The 22806-nt window shown below is 30.9% G+C and overlaps 1 protein-coding gene and 1 long non-coding RNA gene across 4 annotated transcripts; both read left to right on the top strand.

The window, feature by feature from the left end:
- On the top strand, positions 8033-9741 carry LOC18590207. Of its 3 annotated transcripts, XR_001929467.1 has the most exons (3): positions 8033-8404; positions 9200-9294; positions 9430-9741. It is a non-coding gene; the product is annotated as an uncharacterized LOC18590207 (long non-coding RNA). The 3 variants fall into 3 exon arrangements; XR_001929466.1 differs by having other exon boundaries at positions 8033-9294; XR_001929465.1 differs by having other exon boundaries at positions 8033-9294; positions 9423-9741.
- On the top strand, positions 19214-22567 carry LOC108663296. Its single transcript, XM_018126909.1, has 4 exons — positions 19214-19300; positions 21723-21895; positions 22161-22220; positions 22338-22567. The coding sequence occupies exons 2-4, from the start codon at positions 21739-21741 to the stop codon at positions 22565-22567; spliced, it is 447 nt and encodes a 148-aa protein (XP_017982398.1). The 5' UTR covers positions 19214-19300; positions 21723-21738.

Here is a 22806-nt window from a genome sequence, read left to right as displayed (position 1 = left end):
TTAAAAAGAATAACTACTCTATTTTTCTAAGTATGGAGATTCTAATTTCCTCTTTCCTTTTTTTTAGTATCAACATTATATATAATTTAAGCCATGTACTTATTTTTATTTTTCATACTATGTTTCTTATATATATATATATATATATATATAATATATATAAAGCTTAGCTAAACTACATTTTTGCATATTTTCTTATACATATATCTTTTTTTATGATGCATATTTATGGACATACATACTTTTTCATAAACTAATCTATTTGTTATTATTATTTTTTTAAAAATAAAACTATTATATTAATTAAAACTACCAACAAATACATAGCAAATTCATGCATACAACCAATCAGCCCAATCAACAAAATTATCTTCAACAAAGCCCATACTTTTTTTAAGTCAACCTGACCCAAGCAATTGTGATTTGTGTACAACTTGAAATCAACAGCTATTGGACCAGAAGAGGGACAAGGGCCAAGCCTGGCTTGGTTCTACTATGATGTGGCCCAACATGCGACCTGCTACAAAATGGTCCAAGCTTTGTGGGCTTGTATTGTGTAAATCACACTAGCCCTTGCCTTAAGATTTCTCTTTTTTCAAATAAAGACGACATCATTTTGTGGCCTACCTACCCAAATGTTAGGTATAAAACTTTTTTTTTTTAGCCTATCCCTTATTTTCCTTTTTCACCTTCTTTCTTTACCAAACGACTCCCTCTCTACTCTCTATGCCGCTTTTCTTCCCTTTTTTTTCTCTATCGTGCACCTCCACCATTATGAAATCCACCGTCTCAACCAACAAAACCCTCTTTTTCTTTCTCGATTCTCACTCTTCAATCTTCATCCTCGTCTCAAAACCCTAGAAATTGAGAAAATCAAATTAAGAAAATCCTTGCAGAACATTGTTTTGCTCTTGTTTCTTTTTTTTTTCTTTTTTATGATATTGTGGTATATTATCGATTGCTAGAAACTTGGATTTTTTATTTTCTCAAGGTTTTTTTTATTTCTAAAACAAAAAAAATCTTTTTTTTTTGTGTTTTTATCCTGGTTTTTATAACCGCGGGGAAATAAGATTGTTTTCCAAATATCTCCATTGGTAGTGGATAGAAGACTTGCCCGCTGCCTTTGGTACTGTGTGATTTGGCCTTTCCCTATTTTTTAACTTCACCGGCTTTTAGATTCAATGTCTATGTTGAACCTCCATTTTTAAGAGGGATTTAAAGGGTCTAATAAAAAAAAGGGTGAGGCTCAAGGGTGATATTATTTTTATTTATTTATTTGGGATTCATGGATCTTAAAATTTAAGAGCCTAAACATGGGTCTATTTTATAATACCCAAAGATTAGACATCAAAGAAGCCTAGCTTTTAGTTGGGCTCAAAGGTAACCCATCATAAGAAAATCAAATAAAATAGAGCAAATAATTAAAAATGCTTGGAGATAAAATACGATGTCTACACAAATGTATCGAATTTCCTCCCATTTGTTAAAGCTAATGCTTGCATGTACCAAGTGGACAAAAAGTCAAGTGGTAATCCACTTGGATATCATGCATATCATTACATGTCTTGCTCAATGTTGAAGAACACTATGTGGTACTTTGCATGTTTATATATCAAACTATGTTGAACACTTATAATCTATCCTTAAACAAGTGTTTTATTATGTGTTTCTTTATACCTTGTATATAAAGTAAATGATCAACGAAACGTATTGTGGTTGTTACAATAGCCACCATAAACCTTTATTTTTCCCTATTTGTCATACTTAAAACAAAGGCTACTTTATTTTTCCCTGTTTGCCATACTTAGGAGTACAGTTATGTATAGGGTAGGTATTAGCATCTTTACAATGCCCATTCAAAGAATTATATTTATTAATCTTGTGTTTTCTTGTTTATAACCTTAAAAAATAAGCCTTAACCTCATATTTAATGTTATCTTCTTTAGTTATTTTTATTATTATTATTATTTAAAATATTAGAAACTTTTATTGAGATTAACTTTAATAAGAGTTGCCTTATTGGAAAAGGAGTGGAGATAAATAGGAGTGAACAATTGATCAATTCGATCGGTTCGGTCTATCAAAATCAAGGACCAAATGAACCAAACTTTTTTGAAAAACAAACCAATCTTAAAGAGAGGTTCAAAATCAAAGATTGAATTGGTTCTGTTGATTTGGTTTTGAACCAAAAGAATTGAAATTTTATCATTGTTGTCTCTTACAAATTTCAACATTTAAATTTATAAATTTCATCTATAATTATTAAATATGCAATTAATCTAAACAAAAAAAAAACTTTGTCCTCTCACTCACATCAAGCATAACATTTAACATTAACAACATCAATATCTTTAAAATTAACATCCAAGTTAAGACAACCTTTGTCCTTCCACATAAGCCATCAAATTAATATTTAAGAGTTGTAACCTTTAAGTTCTAGCATTCAAGATTCAACATAACAAAGATAATAAAATTTACTTTCGTAGTAACTTTGTAAGTAGTAAATAGGAAATATATTTTATATAAATACAACATATGTATATATAAAATATTAAGTTTGATTTTTTGGTCGATTCGATCCAAAAATTCGAGGATCGAAAATTGACAAAAAAAATAGATTAAAACAAACTTTTTGGATCGATTGAACTGAATGGACCAATCAGACCGAATCATTTTACCTAAATTGCATTTGGTTTGGTCGTGTCATTGGTTCGATCCAATTTTTCTCACCGTTAGAAAAAAATATCATTGAGAGGTGGGTTGCAAACATCTTTTGTAAAGTTGAGGTAATCCTCATAATGTACTTGGGGTCTTCCATTAGGTGTTAATCAATAATCCATTAAAATATGAAAATTGGTGGTGGAAATATTCAAGGCTAAATTGACAGGTTGGAAGGCAAAAACACTCTTTTTAGGTTGAAAGATCACCTTGCTACGGACAATGTTGGTTAGTCTTTTTATTTTCTATTTCTTTTTAAAATCCCCATAAGTGTGAAGAACAAGATTGACAAGATTCACAACAGGTCTTTATTGAGTGTGATTGATTCAAAGAAAAAAATACACTTCGTTGAGTAAGGAAATGTGTGTAACTATAAGGAGAATGGAGAGTTAGGCATTATTGACCTCGAGGTGAAAAATCGAGTTCTTTTGAACAACTGGATTTGGAGGTTTCGTATGAAGAAGAATTGCCTTTTGAGGAAGGTGATTGTTGAAAAAGTTAGTGAAGACCCCACTAATCTTCTACCGATGGACCATGGTAGCAAGAGGTGCTCAAAAGTTTAACAAAATATTATTAATCATCTTTACCCCATTAACAAATTTTTCTTCCAAGTATCATCTAATTTTGGTTTTTGGTAGGAAATGGTGCCAATATACAGTTTTTGGTTGATGAATGGGTTGATGGTGTTAGTCTTCAACAAGTGGTGCTTAGGATATATGCACTCAAAGTGAATAATGAAGGAACAATAAAAAAATTTGCCGAGTGAACTAATAAAGAATGGCATTGGAATAAAGAATATTTGAGGAGAGAGCCCTTTGGTTAAGAGCGAGAACAATGGGTAAGCTTGATGGAGCTCATAAAGTATTACCATCTCAATGAACACTTGAAGGATAAAGCAGTTTGGAAAAAGGCACAAGTGGAGAATATAGCACTAAATCATTTTGTAGACTTTTAGTTCCAAAAAAAGAGCATATAAATGATACGTGGATACATGGAAGAGCATATAGGGCAAACTTCCACCACAAGAAAACAGTTTTTTTTCAATGAAAAAAATTTCGTTGGAAATTTCTAATGGAATTCTAACAAAAATTATTGTTAATTTTTTCGATGGATTTTCGATGGATTTCCAACAACAATATTCTAATGAAATTTTTTCGTTAGAAATCCGTTAGAGAATTTTTTAGCGCCCAAAAATATTTCACCCACCACCTTTTCCGACGGAATTTCCAACGGAAGATTATCTATTGAAAATCTATCGAAAAGTTTAAGGACCAAAAAAATTTGAAAGCCCGCTAAAGTTTCCAATGGAATTTTTTGTTGGTAATAGTATTTTTTTAATTTTTTTCTTAAAATTATTTATACTTTTTATAAATTTTATTAATCTTTTATAAAAAAATAGATATTAATAAAAGCAAATATATACATATTGAAGTTCATAATATTTAAAAGTTTAAGTATGTTTTCCTTTGATTATTTTTGTACTTTTTTTAAAACTTTATTGAATCATACATTAAAATTTAATTTTCAAATTCATTAATTTTATAACATTAAAAAGTTTATAAAAAGAACAAAATAAATTTGTTAATTTTATAAAAATACATGATAAGATATAATAATAAATTAAACAAAAATAATAATACTTTATGTACGTTTTAATTGTAATTAGTTAATATATATAAATTAAGAAGATAGATTTATAATATAGTTATTAATATAATATATTTAAAATATAATTAGTTAAATAATTAATGCGATGATATGAATATATATAAATAAAAAAATTATTAAATTATTAATTATATTTAAATAATATGAATATCATATCATATTACAAAAGAATATAATTATATTTTTATTTTTATTAATTTAATTAGTANTTAATATGAAAGTACAAGTTATATTATTTAATTGATATAACTTTATAAGTTAATATGTATATATGTCACGACCCGGAACTCCCATCGAGCCCGTGACAACCGCTGCGAAGCCTCGACAGACATTTTTCACCTCGAATGCCGATCGAAACCTCGCAAGGCTCTCGTATCAGCTTTCGCACTTTCCCGATGAGCAATAGTTATCAAATATCGTAATTCAAAGGATTACGAGTCATTTTCAAATCAGAACATAACATATTGTTTTTTTACTCACAAGGGCAATTTCGTCATTTTTCGTCAAAAATTTCAAAACTTGCTAAAAATGTAGTAGGTAAGCAGAAAATATATATTTAGTGATTTAAAAACAAATTAAGTATCTAAAACGTTCATCTGAAGTGAAAATTTGACCATTTGAATATAATAAAAATATTCAATAAAATAAACTATTTTCTTGTAAAACAATTTTTTATAAAGCTATCGGTAAATAATTCTTATAGCGTGAAAGTTAATTATATTTATATATACTATAAAGCAAATAACCAAAGCATAAAATTACTTTTACAGCGACACGTGGGCCCACATCTAACCAAAATGTATCGGAAGCTGAAAACCTACAACTTTTACCGATTCAAGTCCAAATGAAGGTCCTTGTCAAAGTCAGCTAACTATGGAATTCCTCGAGCCTAAAATGTGAGGAAATGAGGGTGGTGAGATTATAAAATTCTAATGAGTAAACAGACACCATCTAAACTATCTAAAGGCGAGTAAATGAAGACGAATTAAAATAAGTCATCATACTGTAATTTTATTACCTTTTAACTCATTTCAACCAAATAAACAACTAGGCTTATGATTTCCTGAAAAGCTTAGCTCGTACCAAAAATCATTCTCATACTCAGTTATCAAGGATACCTTGATCGAAGGTTATCCCAACCGAGTCCGTCAAGGCTGTTAAATGTCTTTACATCGAAAATTTTAGCCATGCCTTGGCATTGGCTGAGTCTCACTTTCACACGGTGGTCCACGTGAAGTGCACTCAAATCTTTACCTCAAGAGATACTTCATCCAACATCTCCCCCCGAAGGTAAATATATAATTGAGTTACCGCGCCCCTCTCATAGGCAGTCCACAGAAACCCCCACCACTGCAGTGACTATGGATTATTTTATCTACCACTTGATTTATAAAATCTTTTTCTGCATGACATGGCAATTTATCGCAACCTAGCCTCTCAAGGCTGAATACACAGTACAAATAATTTAACACCAAAAATCAATTTAGCCATTCATGCTTATATATTGTCATAAGCCATTCAATTTAAAATCATAAATTTACAACACAAGCAGACAGTCTCTAATTACTCTATTTTCAAAACCAGTATTCAATTTTTTCAAAAAATTTATAAAATCATTTTATAAAATCACAATTTCTCCTAAAACATAGCAATTTACCATTTAAACCCATTTTTCATAAAATCACACAATTGTATAAAACTACTCTAGATAATTAAGACGATAATAAGTTTACTCACAGTTCTAGGAGTCGATGTACTCCTAATCTCAGTTTCCAAGCACAATCTCTGTACTTTTATTAGTATAATTTACTCACCATCTATCCACAATGTATAATACATAATTCACCACATCAATGCTTGACCATTATAAAATCAATTTATATGCATGATATGATATGCAACTTATCCGACTACCGCTTAAATGTGGTGCTGACCTAATTCGGCCTATTACCCGATTAAATGACAATTGTGTTCGATTTAGCTCCAAATTGCTCCATTTTATTTCTAATATTTCAATTCACTAAATACAATTCCAATAATCTAAAATTCAGCCTAACAACCCTCACAATTCTTCTTGAAAATTTCGGCCATTGTGGTGCACTATCATTAAAAAAATTTTCATTCCATTTTCTCACCATAAATCATCATTTCATCAATTTTTTAACCAATTCACTTGATCACAAAATCAATTCATTACTTCTACACTTCACATAAGGTTCGACCATTGAAGGTTCATGGGGAAAATGGGTTCTTTTCTTATTGTTTTGTTTTTAAACATGCTTAACTAACTAAAAACATAAACATAACTTAGAATCAAATCAATCTAACATCATTCTCTCTCCATACCCATTCAAACCAGCCATGAATTCATCACGAGAACATGTAATTTAACCTTGAAAAATGAGGAGAAATGCATGGGAAAGGTAGATCACAAGTCAAAATCAAGAAATTTTACCTTTTGTCACTTGTTTCCTTAAATTTTCACCAATTTTCCCTTGAATTTCTCCACCTAGGGTTTTTGTTTTTCCTTTCTCCCTTTGTTCTTCTTTGCTCTTGGTTTGGCCGGCCATATGAAAGAAATTGTCTGATTTTTATGCCTTTTTTATAAAGAAACAATAAAATAATAAAAACATGACACATGGCATTTCCTTATTAGTTCAAATTTTAAATATTTGACTTTTAATTCTTTAATTCTTCACCACACATTTCTCATGTTTATCCATTTCCATGATGAATAAAATCCCTTGATCTTGACAAGTGTCGGAGGTGAAAATTTACCGATTTGCCCATAGGGTGGCAAAATTACCATTTCGTCCATATACTCCAAATTATACCGAAATTAAAATTTTTCACTTCTAAACCTCAAATCATACTCCAATAAGTCAAATGGGGCCAAAAAAAATCTTTTCTAAAATTCTCATTTTGTCCCCAGGTGGCAAATGACCATTTTGCTCATAAATAGTGAAAATTTCGGTCTGACTTCAAATTGATCATCGAACTCCGAATTACCATTTTGAGTCATCCTTGGACTGTGAAGCTCTTAATTTCACTTTAAAATCTCTATTTTAATTAGTTCGAGGTATAAATCGACTTACTTATACTTTTAAGCACAATACCGACTTTTAAATATTCTTCCGGGGCTGTTCAAATATACAATCACTCTATCAGTCTCATGTGTAACATGGTAGATAATTTAGGGTTAGGCTTGACAATATATGTATGTATATGGAATATTAAAACATCATACATATATATATTAATATGTTTTATATGTAAGCTTATAGTAAATTTCATTTATATGATTACAGTTATTAATTTTATTAGTTATTATCATACTTTTTTCTAAAATTATATTGATAATTAATTATACAAATTTTGTAATATATATCAAAGTATAACATATAATTTGTGTCATTAATATATATATAATAAATTTAGTAATATAACATTATGTTTGATATTGAGTAATATAAAAAAATAATTTATTAATAAAATTTAAAGTGTTTAAATTTGTATTAAGGTAAAGAATTGAACCTTTGGTCAAATGTTAAATGAATTAGACTTTAATCGATTCTACCACCCGGCCAAACTGTTTTTAAAACTCCCCAACTTAATTTTAAAAGAAACCAAACAGATATAACTCAATTACAAATCCCTAACATCTGCGCCGCTCACTTTCCCCAAATCCTCAACTTTGCTTCCCCTTCTTTTGCCGATAGCAAAGTTGAACCTCATTTGGTGGATCCCTTTCTTGTGCTGAGACCCTTGGCTGAAACCGATTTGCTGGCTGACTCGTCACTTTCCCGAGAGTAGAAGGTGAAACCCATTTGTTGGATCCCCTTCTTGTGTCGAGACCCTTAGCTGAAACCGATTTGCTGGCTGACTCGTCACTTTCCCAAGAGCAGAGGGTGAAACCCATTTGGTGGATCCCCTTCTTGTGCCGAAACCCTTGGCTGAAACCAATTTGCTGGCTGACTCGTCACTTTCCCGATAAGTTAATCACTATCTGACTAACAGGGTACAATGTCTGCTTTTTCTTCTTTTCAACGAATTTGGGGTAGAAATTCATAACTATATCTAGAGAAGTTAATCACTATCTGACTAATTCGACCTTTTGAGGAATCAATGAACAGTAAGGACTTTTCAATACTCGATATCGTTCTTAGTCTAGTTGATAATTCTCCAGATATCTAGGCGTCAATAGCTCATAATTCACACTGGTACATTCAAAGTTGTCAGGACTTGTAGTAGTTTCTGGTTGCTGCAATGTCACCAATGTGCCTATTTTCATTTTCCTCCTTTCAACTTTCCAGAAAACTTTTCTATTGGTGTGGAAATTTTGTGTAATATGTTTTTCTTTGTAATGTTTCTAGCCTGTGTTTATCAGTTTATATGGGCGAGAACTATACTGGTTTTTCCATGCATTTTCTTCCACTGGTTGGTTCAATAACCAGACTATGTATCAGCTTTGATACAAATAAGATTATCTATGGACTGCACAAGAGATCAAAAGCACCCAAAGAAGAAAAATCTAGTTGCCTCTACCATCTTACAATAGCCAATATGTAGCTTATGCTCTCAAATTTGAGATCTTAATTCAGAGATGTTGGCTTTAAATTTTTAGAGACGAAGAGATGATCGCTTTTATTAAGTAATTTAAAATCGAAGAGATAATATCCAGTCTCACAAATTTGTTTTTTTATTGAAATTGACAATTCATTTAAGTAGTCCTTTACTGCAAGTTAAAATGAAGTTTTAAGTTCAAAAAAGGTTATAATGGTGCCAAAGTCAATCTTCTTCTTTGAATTGCAAGGCCAGCATCTCAACAAACATAATGGCTATGATTTGAAGTAGAATTTTGAACAAAGCTCATCAAGCAAAGAATCTTGGAAAATTCTACCATCTCTGGTAAAGTTACTTTTCCCAATTTATATTGTTGTTTGATTGTATAAAGCAAGTACTCTTCATTACTATCCGTTTTACATGTGTGGAGTTTAATTTCACATGTGAGTATTCATTAACAATTAAAAAACTAGTTTGCAGGCTATGGCCTTTCATGGATGCTGCACTGCTTTTTGTATGCCGATTTGAGCTTAATTTGGAAATGAAAAGCTTTAAAATTTGGGATTGTGAAGATATTATCTAAAGGTTACATCAAAAGTTAGTGAAGATAGTGATTAACAGGGTATAGTACAGAAAAAGTGGTGAGTTTCATACACTTTGCAGACATTGTTGCCTAATTTTGAGTGCTTAACGTTGCTGCTGGTCATTTTGTTTTGTAAAGTTTATTGTAAATCTCTTTCCTCATGTAAATCTCTTTTACTAGAATGCTAGAGAAGTTTGTTGGTTAAATCAGTTGCTCGGCTTTTGTTCTCTCATAATTGCATCTTCTATTGTTATTATCCACATCTTTCAACACTCTCTGTAAGTGTCACTCAGCACAAGTACCTTTTACCATCCCACCCCATTATTTCTGATTCCCATAAATAGTAAGGATTGATTGCTTATTTACCTTCTTAATTTGATGGAGTCTTTTATTATTATTATTATTATTATTATTATTATTAATTCTTTTGCTTTTGATTGTGATGTAAAATGAATAATAATACTGTCTTTCTTTTTGTGTTGCACTTTTCACACATAAGAAAAGAACAACATTACAGTCAAACTTAAAATCCTTAACAAAACCTAACTGATTACAACCACTTGAATTAACTTTAGCATAATTGGTTTAAGGCTTAATTGGATTTCATATCAAATTAACTACTTTATACCATTTCCAACCAATTCATGCTCCTTTTATCCATTATCGAAGAGATGCAGTGGAGCAAAACGTATTGTCTCGATGATAAGCAAAGAAGACATGAGACTTTTAAGTTTCATATTCATTAATTGGTCAAGTCATGACATTAATTGGTCACTTTCCTTAAAACAGCTTTAAACTGAAGAAAATATAAATCAAATAAAATATGAAAAAATAAAAAATTATATGTATCATTTTTAAAAAATTTACTATGTATGTTTTTTTTGGGAAATTGACTAATTAGTTTTGTATCTAAATATTTTTTAATTTTTTTAATAATAAATAATAAAAAAATCAAAACTCTTTACTTTAAAAAAACTAGCAATTTCTTTCCTATGTTGGAATTTGATTAGTTTTATCATCCAAAAGTAATCATGAGTTGGGGTCGAATTCATAGTGCTTAATTTTTGTTTAAAAGGAAAAGTAAAAGAGTTTTGGCCATTTCTTAGTCACTTGGTTTTATAGAACTTTGTACTCATTAATACATAGATAAGCTCGTGAATATGAATTTATCTACTCGTTTATAAAGTTACACTTATGTACTATCTTGGTTTTTTGTTTTTATTCTTGTATGGAATCATTTATACTATCCTCGATGTAATTATTTTTTAAAATTTATGTTTAAATTGTTTAACTTAGTCTTTCATATTGGAATATAGTTGTTAACAAATTTTATTGTAAACAACAGTGGAAATTACTCTTGACTGTTATATTCTATGACACTTGGGATTACAAAATGATAGGAGATCGCTCTTGGATGTACTGTCGCTTAACTTCTAATTGATACATTAGAGATGGATTTATAAATGGAGTTAATGAATTCATTCATTTTGCAAGTTCTAAGTCTACATTTATGTGGGAGAATAAAATTATATGCGCTTGTTCTTGATGTAGTAACAAGTTTCTAAATTTTGATAAGGTGACAGAGCACATCTTTAAAAGGGGTTTTACTAGTGCTTACACAATTTGGAATTTACATGGGGAACATGATGTTGGACAATCATCAAGAAGTAGAGATAGAGTTGAATCATATGCTAGTAATGATGAACATGAAGAATATGGAGACCTACATATGAAGAGGAAATAGAAAATCTATATAATAGAATAGTTAGAGATTCTATGGGTTCAGAAGTTGCTTTCAATTATGGTTATGAAAATGAGTCAAGGTTTGTGGAAGAAGATCCAAACCCAAATACATCTAGCTTTTACTTTTTGTTAAGTAATGCAGAGGAACCTTTGTGGTCAGGTTGCACAAAGCACACAACATTTTCAGCTGTGTCGCAACTTTTAAATGTTAAGTCAGAGTACAATTTGAGTGAATTATGTTTTGATTGACTGTTGGAGATAATAAAGAATATGTTGCCATCAGATGAAACTTTACCTACTGACTTTTATAGAATGAAAAAAAAAATAGTAAAACTTGGACTGGGATATATCAAAATTCATGCTTGTAAAAACAATTGTATGCTATTTTATGAGGAAACTGTTAATTTTGAGCATTGTATGATATATGAGCATCCTCGGTATAAATTGAGGAAATTAAGTGTGAAAAGACAGAAGAAAATACCTTACAAGATTTTGCGTTACTTGCCACTTATACTCAAGCTTCAAAGGCTTATATGTTATGTAAAACTGCTGAACATATGACGTGGCATGCACAAAACCAAAGTGATGATAGAGTCCTCAAACACCCTGTTGATAGTGAGGCTTGGCAACACTTCAACCGCACACATGAGTTATTTGCAATGGAACCTCGAAATGTCAAACTAAGGTTATGTGCTGACGGTTTCACTTCTTTTGGACCAACTGCAAAACCGTATTCTGTTTAGCCAGTAATGATGTGTGTACAATTTACCCCAATGGATGTGTATGAAACAACAATATATATTTCTTATTATGGTTATTCCGAGGAAGAAAAATTCAAGTCAAAACATAGATGTTTTCTTGAGGCCTTTGATAGATGAGTTGAAAGTATTGTGGACCAAGGTGTTGTCACGTATGATGGATATAGGAAACAAAATTTTCATATGAGGGCAACATTATTATGGACAATTAATGATTTTCTTGTTTACGGTATGTTCTCAAGGTGGAGTACTCATGGACGATTATCATGTCCGTATTGCATGAAACATTCTAAGTCTTTCATATTCGATCATGGTAGGAAACCTTGTTTTTTTTATTATCATCGGCAATTTTTGCGACCTAATCATCCTTTTAGGAAGCAAAGAGACAAATTTATTAAAAAAAGAGTTGAACATGACTCACTATTTCCTCGATTATCAAGTGAGGAAATATTGTCACGTTTGAATTTGCTTCCTTATCTCTCATTCGGAACAAATGTGGTGACTAGAAGATTTCGGACTATGGTGTAAATCATAATTGGTTGAAGAAGAGTATATTTTGGGATCTACCTTATTGGCATACGCTTCTTATTCATCACAATCTAGATGTGATGTATATTGAACGTAATGTATTTGAGAATATATTCAACACAATGATGGATGTTAAGGAAAAGATGAAAGACAACTTAAAGGCACGACAAGATTTGAAGGTGTATTGCAAGTGGCTAGAATTAGAATTTGTGAAAAATAATGGAAAAATTTTCAAGCCTAAGGCTGCATACACCTTAAAAAAGGAGGAAATAAAAAACGTTTGTGCTTGGGTGAAACAATTGAGATTACTTGATGGCTTTGCGTCGAACATATCTCGGTGTGTTAATGAAATTGATTGTAAATTTTATGAGATGAAAAATTATGATTGTCATTTTTTTTGCAATGATTTCTCCAAATTGTCTTCAGTGATATGGTGCCTCACTCAATTTGGGATGCGATTACTGAGATATATTACTTTTTTAGAGATTTGTGTGCAACTGAAATACCTGTAGATCATAAGAAAGCTTTGCAAGGAAAAGTATGTGAAACTATATGCAAACTAGAAGATCTTTCGTCCCGGTTTCTTTGACTCTGTAGAGCATTTGCCGATTCATTTACTTTACGAGGCAAAGGTTGGTGGACCCGTCCAGTATTGATGGATGTATCCATTTGAGAGGTACTATAATTGTTATTTGTTTTAAAATAGTTTATTACAAGAGTTTAAGGTACTTATTAAGTTTGATGAATATTGTGATTTTTAAGTTTTTGCAACATTTGAAGAATAAAGTAAAGAATCGAGCCTTTGTTGAAAGATTTATATGTGAGGCTTTTATTATCGAGGAAATCTCCTCGTTTTGCTCATGGTATTTTGAACCTATTGTGCGAATAAGATTAAATCGAGTGCCACGTAATGATGATGGGGGAGACGTGAACTCTTTTGGTCGTCTTTCAATTTTCACTCATCTTGGGCGAGCTTTTGTTCCATTAGATAAATCTCGATTTTTAGATGAGTATGAGTTTTATGCTGCTGAGCTATATGTTTTAATAAATTGTGAAGAGACGCTCCCATATATTAAGTAACTACCATTCTACCATAAACTCAAATGATTGATAATAAGAATGAACTTAGTCACTAAATTGTGGATATGATGATAGGATATTTGATGAAATGGTCAAGGGAGATGTTGTGCATATATCGGAAGATGAATTGGAGAAAGTACGTGATGCAAGATTCATGAAATAGTTTAAAAATTATGTAAGTTTATGTAAATTAGAAGTAAACTTTCAATAAGATTGAGGCATTAATTATGTAATTATTAATTTTTGATCTTGTATGTCATGTTCGTAGGTTGCAAAACATAAGGATGAAATTGACCCACATATACTTGAAATCTCTCAAGGTCCAGGATGTATGATAAGCTGCTACAAAGGATACTCTGTAAATGGTTTCAAGTTTCACACCCTAGATTACGGCCAAAATTGTAAGACAATGAAGAGTGGGGTTTGCATAAAAGGAAATTTTCACAATGATTATGAGCGTGACTTTTATGGTATTTTAGTGGATATAATCGAGTTGGAGTATTTTAGTATCGGAAACAGAGTTGTGCTATTAAAGTGTCATTGGTTTGACATTGAAAAAGGTATTAAGGTGGATCCTTTGCATGGTCTTGTTTACATTAAATGCAACTCAATACTTGCCACTAATGAACCATTTGTTTTAGCTACACAAGCTTACCAAGTTTATTATAGTAGTTATCCATCAACCAAAAGAGATTGACGTGATTGGTGGGCAGTATTTAAAACAAAAGCTAGGAGTAGATTTCACATTCCTAGTAGTGGAGATCGAGAAAATGAAATTGATTTGAATGAAGAAGTATACCAAGAAGATGTGTATGTTTCAATTAATGGTACTTCGACGGAAGAACTTGATAACTTTACAGTCTTAGCAAGTGGTGATTATGAAGAGGTTAATTTCTTGATTGAGGATGAAGAAGATGACATGCAAAGAGATGAAGATGAAGAAGATGTAATAATTCTATTTTATAGAATTATTTTAGTCCAATTTTGTTATGAAATATTAGCTAAGTCCTCAATTTTCAATTATAATTTACTTATTTTTAGTTATTTTTATAATTAGTTTACTTTTAAGTTAGTTATTTAAATTTTATGTTATTCCTTTTAATTTGGTTATTATTTATTAGTTTTTTTTTGTAGGAATAAAAGAACTGGGCTTAATTTTGGAAAGTGAGATGTTGAAAGACCCAAAAGTTTGTTTGCATATGCTTATGTGTTTTGGCCATAACTCAAGCTACAGAACTTCAAATGATACTATTCTTGAATCATTGGAAAGCTAAGAGAAAGAGCTACAACTTTTATTAAGATCACTTTGCCCAGTTCTGCTTGGAAGATAGAGAAAATTGTGTCGAAAAATTACTGGATGTATTGTGCCAAGAATGAAAAATTGTAAAGATTGACAATTGATTTTTGGGCCTCTCGTTGCACTTTTAAGCCCAATTAAACCCTAGGTCAGCTTAAAGAATTTTAGGTTAAGTTTATTAGTATAAATAGGATATATTTAACAATATTAGGAAGAGAACTTTTGAGAGATTCAAGAAGCTAGGAATTGAGGCTGAAACTTGGAGATCAAGGTGACGAATATTGTTTTGTTTTCTTTCTTGGCTTTTATTTTTCTTATTACTTTTCAATGGTTGAATTTATACAATGTTACTTTATTTTTCAATTATGAGTAGCTAATTTTCTTTTTCTAAGATTGCAATTGAACTTACATGTAATGTAAATTTTTAATCTCTTTCTTGCTTATTTTTTATGGGATTTGAATTATTTATTCCAATTTGTTCTTAATGCTTTTTAATTGCCTAATCACCAATTAAATTAATTTAGGAACCTAAACAAACTTGGGAAAAGGAGTTCGGAGTAGACTAAAATTGAGAAAGCATATGATCATATTAATTGATTTGCGTATATGATAAAGATATACCTATAGGTCATATATAGCCAAATTTGAGCCTGAACTTAATGAGTCTGTTTTAATTTCAATTCACATAGGGATATAGTATTTTGGTTAAAATAGATATTTTTATAGGATGAGTCTGGAGACCATTATAAATAATTTAGGACTCTAGGTTAGCAATTCAACCCATTAAAATAAGTTAAGGAAGAGAGGTAAGATTTAGATGAAGTGTGAAGGATATTGTAATCTTATGCTTGTTTGATTTGATATTTTCTTAAGTTATTATTATTTTGATTTTTCTTATTGGTTTAAATTTTAGTTAATTAGTTTAGTTAATCAATTAATTTTGAGTGTTTGGATAAGATTAAATTGTTCTAATTTTAATACTTAGTAAAATTTTAAATCAATTCTATTTGGGATTGATACTCTGCTTGCTACTATACTATTTATTCGATATGTATACTTGCATAGTGAAATTTAACTGAAAAGTTTTTGGCGACGTTGCCTGGAAATTGTTTTTAGAATTTTTACTAATACTAATACCAAGCAAATTTAGTCTTAATTGAATTTTTTTTATTTTATTTTCAAGTACTTTTAGTTAAGGTGATGAATTATTGTAACTATTAGTGGACATCTGAATAATTTGTGCCTAAAAAGGTTGCTAGTGATTATGAATTGGCTATCAGTGTTTTGGTTGCTGAAGTAGATGTTTTGTCTCAAAAAATTGACACTTGGGGTGTTAATGTTTTTCAAAGTCCTTTTGTGGTATGTGAGCTTTGTGGAGATAGGCATTCAAGTGATTGTTGTCCAACCTATTATGAATCAATGCAATTTAATGGAAGCTTTAATGGGAAACAAAAAAATGCGTACTCCAACAATTACAACACATGGTGGAATCACCCATATTTTTTATGGAGTACTGATCAGGGTCCTACATATTCATCACAACCTGTTTTTTAGCATGATTTCTAGTTACAACTTACAACCCCTATTCTTGAGAATAAGCTAACTTTGGAGGATATGTTAATGCAATTCATGACAAAGAATGATGCCATCCTTCAAAGTCAAGCAGAATCAATCCAAATTCTTGAGACTCAAGTGGACCAACTTGTCAATTACATCAACAATAGGCCTCAAGAAATTTTACCAAATGACACTGAGCTTAATCCTAGAAGAGAAGAATATGGTAAACATCTTGATGAGGTAAATGGCAAGAATGTGGTAGATGATGGAGATAAAGTAGATCAGGGAAATACTTCTAGCAATCAAGTTCAAGATGAAAAAATTAAGCAAGCGGAGAAAGTATCTACACCACCACAAGTCAAGCCATATGTGCCTCCCATTCCTTTTCTAGATATAGTTGATAAGTTACCCAAAGAGGCTGTTGATATGAAAAATCCAAATAAACTCTTTAAAGCTTGTTTGGTTCAAAATGTAACAACAAAGGACCAAAAAGAAGAATTGACAAATGTTGCATATGTTTTGAAAGCTACACCAAAAGTGTATTATCCAAGAAGAACTCAATTTGAGAAGTTGAGTAAAAGTTAGCCTATTCCACTATCTTGGGTTGAGCAAGCACCAAATCTTGAGTTAAATCCATTACAACCTCATCTTAGGCGGAGACTATTTTCACACCTCAAGCTTTTTCCATGCAAACTCAAACCTCCTTAAAGGGTGAATGGAGACCTCAACTAAAGTCAAGCTAGTGACTATAAAGCGCTTCTTGGGAGGCAACCCAAGTTATATCCTTTTAGATTTAGTAGTTATTTTTGTTACTTTTTGTTTTTCTATGTAAATAAGTAGTTATAACCTCTCCTTAGCTTGTTTTGTTGTATATGCAGGTTTGGAAAGCATGAAGATGAAGAGAAAGAAAATTAAAGCTTTCAAGGCATTACCACCATTGATAAGGAAGTTTAATTTCCTTATATATTTTTTTTTAGCTTTTCACATTGAGGACAATGTGCAATTTAAGTTTGGGGGAGTGTTTTAGAATTTTTTTTGTTTATTTTTTTTTTATGTTTAGTTAGCTTTATTTTAAGATATGTCTTGCATGTTTACTTATGTGTTGCAAGTTTATTTTTGTTTCAAAAAAAAATTGAGATAGTTGCACCTTATTCATGATTGTCTCAATCCTAGGATGATATTTTAATTATCTTTTGATTCTTAGCTTTTGGGAAACATATAGTTATGATTTAATTTTATGTAATATTCTTGTGTTAGCTTTATTTTAGAATGTGACTTCCAATAATTTGAGCACTATACTCTTTTACTTAGAATTTTTGTGTAAAGTCTGACCTTATAAAATACTTGTCATGACATGCATGTGACGGATAGCATGTTTGCATGCTAGGAAAGCCCCAAAAATCGTTAAAAGTCGGTAGTGTACTTAATAGTATAACTAAGTTGAACTAAGCTTCGAACTAGATCAAATAGAGAATTTAAGGTGAAATTGAGAATTTTAAAGCTCCAAAATGACTTAAAATGGTGATTCGGAGTTCAAGGATCAATTCGGAGTCAAACTAAAATTTTCATAACCTAGGGGTAAAATGGTCATTTTACCACCCGAGGTTAAGATGTGAGTGTTGGATGAAATTTTTGACTAAGATTGATCAAGATTAACTATTTAGAACATAATTTGAGGTTGATAAGTGAAAAATTTATAATTTCGGTATTTTTGAAGCATAGGGGTAAAATGGTATTTTTGCCACCTCAGGGGTAAAATACTAATTTTCCACCACCAGGACATTTGTCCAGCACATGGTCTTCTCTTATCCTCATTTTGACCTTTGACTAATCATGTGGTGGAGATAAAAGGTTTAAAATTTTTAAAGTTTTAAAAATGGACCAACAAGAAAATGACAAGTGTCAAGCTTAGGATATTTTATTATTTAACTTAAAAATAGCATAAATCAGTCCATTATCTCTCCAAATATTCGGCCAAGCAAGGAAGAGAGGGAAAGAAAGGAAGAACAAACCCTAGGTGAAGAATTTCAAAAGAAAAAGTGTGAAAAATCAAGGAAAACAAGTGAAAAAGGTAGGATTTTTCAACTTAAGCTTGAAATCTATTTTCCTTAAGCATTTCTCCTTATTTTTTCATGCTTAAATTACATGCTTTCATGATGAATTCATGGCTGGTCAAAATAGGTAAGGAGAGAGAAAGATGTTGGATTAATTTGATTTTAAGATATGTTAGTGTTTTTAGTTAGTTTAGCATATTTAGAAACAAAACAATAAGAAAAGAATTCATTTTCTCCAACAACCATCAATGGCTGAATTTACCATATGTTGAGTGAGGATGAATTTGATTTTTATTCTAGGAGAATTGGTTAGAAAATGATGATATATGGTGTGGAAAAGTAGTAGGAAAAATCACGGTGTTAATGCACCATTATTGGCTGAAAATTTTAAGAAGAAAAGTGAAGATAGTTTTGCCAAATTTTAGGTTATTTGATTTGAGTTTGGTGAATTAAGATATTGGAAAAGAATTGGAACAATTTGGAGTAATTTGAGATTTAATTGGACGCGTTAGTAATTTAATCGGGTGATAGGACAAATTAGGCCAATACCAGGTTTAGATAGTTACCAATGCATTTTTGCATTCCTTATCATGCATTGGTAGTCTAAATTAGTTTAATTTCAATTTAGTACCAATGTGGTGAATTTCTCGATTTGTACTATATCAAGGTGGTGAGTCTTCTGATAAAGGCAAGGGAATTACACCCGAGGACCAGTAGTTTGAGTATTTCGAGAATCTGCACTCTGGACAGAGTGAGTAAACTTACTGTCATTTTAATTATCTAGGGTGGTTTTTAGATGATTTCATGAATTCTATGAAAAAAGGGATTTAAAAAGGTAAATTTTCATGTTTTATGAATAAATGTGTTTCAATGAAATTAATTTATAAATTGTTTTGAAATTAATAATGATGTTGAAAAATAGAGTACACGGAGACTGTTAATTGTTGCAATTCGATTGTTTAAATTGATTGGCTTATGAATAATCGGGCATGATTGGCTAATTGGCAATTGTATTGAAATACGTTGTTTGGTTGCCTTGAAAGACTGCGAATTACAAAAATTGTCATATCATGTTATTGAGTTTTATTGTATGGTAGATTATATATTAATTAATCACTGCAGTAGGGAGTTTCTGTGGACCAACCTTTTAGAGGGGCACGATATACCCCATTATGTTCTTACCTCGAACGGAGAGGCGCATAGGGTATCTCCTGGGGTAAAGTTAGGATTCACTTCACGCTAAACCATCACGTGAGAGAGAACTCAGCCAACGCCAAGGAACGACTGTGATGTCCAACGAAAAATGTGTTTTATGTTAAATGTGAATTTTTAACAGCCTTGGAGGTCTCTGTAGAATGCCTCGGTCAAGGTGTCTCCGAAGATGGGTTTATGGCACAAGCCTAGTATTTATAAGATTCACAAGCCTCTTTACGTATTTTGAATGAAATGGATTTTAATGTTGTGACCCAGTTTACGATGATTTATTTTATGGTCTCCATGTACTCAACTTTAGATGTTTATGATGATATCTGTTTACTCACTGGGATTTTATAATCTCACCACCCTCATTTCCATCCATTTCAGGCTCAAATTAGACTGTAGATAGTTAATCTCATCAAGGACTACTGTGAGATTTGCATTCTCTAAACCGTAGGTTCACAGTCCTCTTTACTTTTGGTTATTCGGGGTCCACTGGTTATTGTAAATTAAATATCATACTCTAGATATCTATACTACTAAATGTAAGAATTTATTTTGCTTTGACGCTGTAAAAATTATTTATGCAGTGTTTTAAAAATATTGTTTCATAAGAAAATCGAATATTTTACTTAATATTTCTTTTATTTTCTTATTATATTCCAAATAAGCATAATTTCGTTTTAAATGAAGATTTTAGACTTTTAAACTCATTTTGATTATGAATTATGTGTTTTGTACTTGTATATTACATTTTAGCCAGTTTCGAAATTTTTGAAAAAATGACCAAAATACCCCTGTGAGACGAAAATTATTATTTTATTTGTTTTAAATTGGAAACAGTTTAAAATCTTTTAGAATGTAGTAATCGGCAACTCACATGGGAAATGATAAGTTGATATTAAAGCCTTGCGGGGTTCCGGTTGACATTCCGATAATGAGTGTCGATCGAGGCATCGCGACGGTTGTCACGGGCTCGAGAGGAGTACCGGGTCGTGACATTTTGTGTGATTTAGAGAGATTTTATGTTGATGAAAAAGTATAGTGAAATCAAGAATTCTAGAATTTATTTGATTCTCTTTTGAGGCAAAATCTTATATAACACTTAGGATAGTAAGTGTTTTAGGCCATCTTTGGACCGTTTGAGCCTTTTTAAGCCTACCTTGTTATATTTATCTTTAGTCACCCTTTTTAAGCCTAATTTACCTTTTCTTTGTAATTACATAGTTATGTTAGCCTTGACCTATCTATTTAAATCAAGCAATTTGAGCTTTTCACCCTCTAAGTATTTTAGTTTTTCTAAGGAATGGTTTGAGCTTAAAGATAAATTGAGGGAGAAAGGTGAAAAAAAAAGTGATGGTTGTTAGCAAAATCACCCTTTGTTTATAATTGTCAAAAATAAGTTTGGGGGTTAAAAAAAAGAAATAAAATCTGAGGTATAAAAGAAAGTTTACTTCAAGTTTGGGGGTGCTATACAAAAAAAAATTTGAGCTTTTTATTTATCCTAGATTGATTAAGTGCTTAGGGTGAATCTGAGCCTAAATATATCTTTTATCATACTTTGATCTGAGCCTAAATATATCTTTTATCATACCTTGACCCTAGCCTTACATAACAAGCTTGATAAAGACCTATTGATCATTGAATAAATATTAATCTATATTAACGGAGAGAGAGATGAAAAGCAAACATATGGGATCCTAGTACTAATCTATGCTTATATTTAACATAAAACTAATCTAAATTACATGATATTCTTTGTAAGAGAGCATTCACAGACACACGAAAGTCCATTCGAAAAGTAAGTTTTCACTTGAATTGATGCATGAATTAAAGATTAGCCGTACGTTACCTTAAGTTAGAATTTGAGTTGATTTCTGAGGAAAAATTGAGAAATCATGATTTGGTACTTCTATCTCTTGTTCAAGGATTTTTTTTTTTATTTTCTTTTGCTCGAGAACTAACAAAATCTCAAGTTTGGGGGTGAAGAAGATGACATGCAAAGAGATGAAGATGAAGAAGATGACCTGGAAAGAGATGAAAATGAAGATGAAGAAGAACTTGAAGACGATGATTGCGAAACTTTTAGTGATGATAGTGATAATAATGAAGAACATGAGTTTGCTTATTTTGAAAGTGATTGATGATGGTAAGCATATATGATATTGGTTTTGTATTTTTTGTTACATAGTTGTTTAACTTTAATTTTATAATATTGAAAGATCTTGACATGTTATAAAATTATAACCGAAAGTTTATATTTATAAATGTTGAATTTAGTACTATATAATTGCAGCTTTGATTGTACAAATGAATAATCATACTTGTCATTGTTGTAAATTGATGATTTTTATACTTTGTTTCAATTTTATTGAAAATAATTTGTCTGAATTTTAACAAAAAAAATATTATAGGAACGATGGTTAAAGGGAAGCATTCAAAATCGAGACCTAGAACAACAAATGCCTCTAGAAGTATGTCCTTGCCTACAAATGCTATTGCGTTTGCTGATCTATCCATTCAAGCATAGATGCAGCAGGAGTATAATGATGTGCCCTCTGAGCCATCTTCTTTGTTAGGTGCATCTGCAGAGCAAGTAAAAAATGAGACATCTACTCATGATTCTCATAGATCCACATCTATTGATTTAGGTGCAAATGTAGATGATACATCCTCAAGGTCAAGGGATAGAGGGCTTAGTGTAGGATTACAGACTCTTGTAGATCCATCTGACAGATTGCATATAACCCTTATTGGGGAAAGATATGTTATCTTGCATTATAATGAAATTGTTATATTTGTTATAAATTTTAATATATAAAAATTTTCTTTTATATTTTACCAGTACTTTTTTCAAGCAAGGGGTCACAACTACAATAACAAGGATCATCAAAAATCACTTCCATGGTCCATGGTCGACATAGAGGAAAGTCCCTAATGATATAAAGGAGTTAATATTTAAAAAATTTCAAGTACTATATTTGTTATTCAATTAAATTATAACTTTTTGTTTTCAATTAATTTGTATCAATTTTTTTAATTACGTTATTATGTTGCTGT

The sequence above is a fragment of the Theobroma cacao genome, chromosome 9 (assembly GCF_000208745.1).
Source record: "Theobroma cacao cultivar B97-61/B2 chromosome 9, Criollo_cocoa_genome_V2, whole genome shotgun sequence".
NCBI lineage: Eukaryota > Viridiplantae > Streptophyta > Magnoliopsida > Malvales > Malvaceae > Theobroma > Theobroma cacao.
This window is presented reverse-complemented; position numbering and strand designations above follow the sequence as displayed.

Coding starts and splice junctions, on each gene's coding strand:
- LOC108663296 (XM_018126909.1), top strand. CDS start 21,739: ATGACATGCAAAGAGATGAAGATGAAGAAGATGACCTGGAAAGAGATG. Junction 21,896..22,160: donor TTTGAAAGTGATTGATGATG/GTAAGCATATAT, acceptor AAAATATTATAG/GAACGATGGTTAAAGGGAAG. Junction 22,221..22,337: donor AACAACAAATGCCTCTAGAA/GTATGTCCTTGC, acceptor GTGCATCTGCAG/AGCAAGTAAAAAATGAGACA.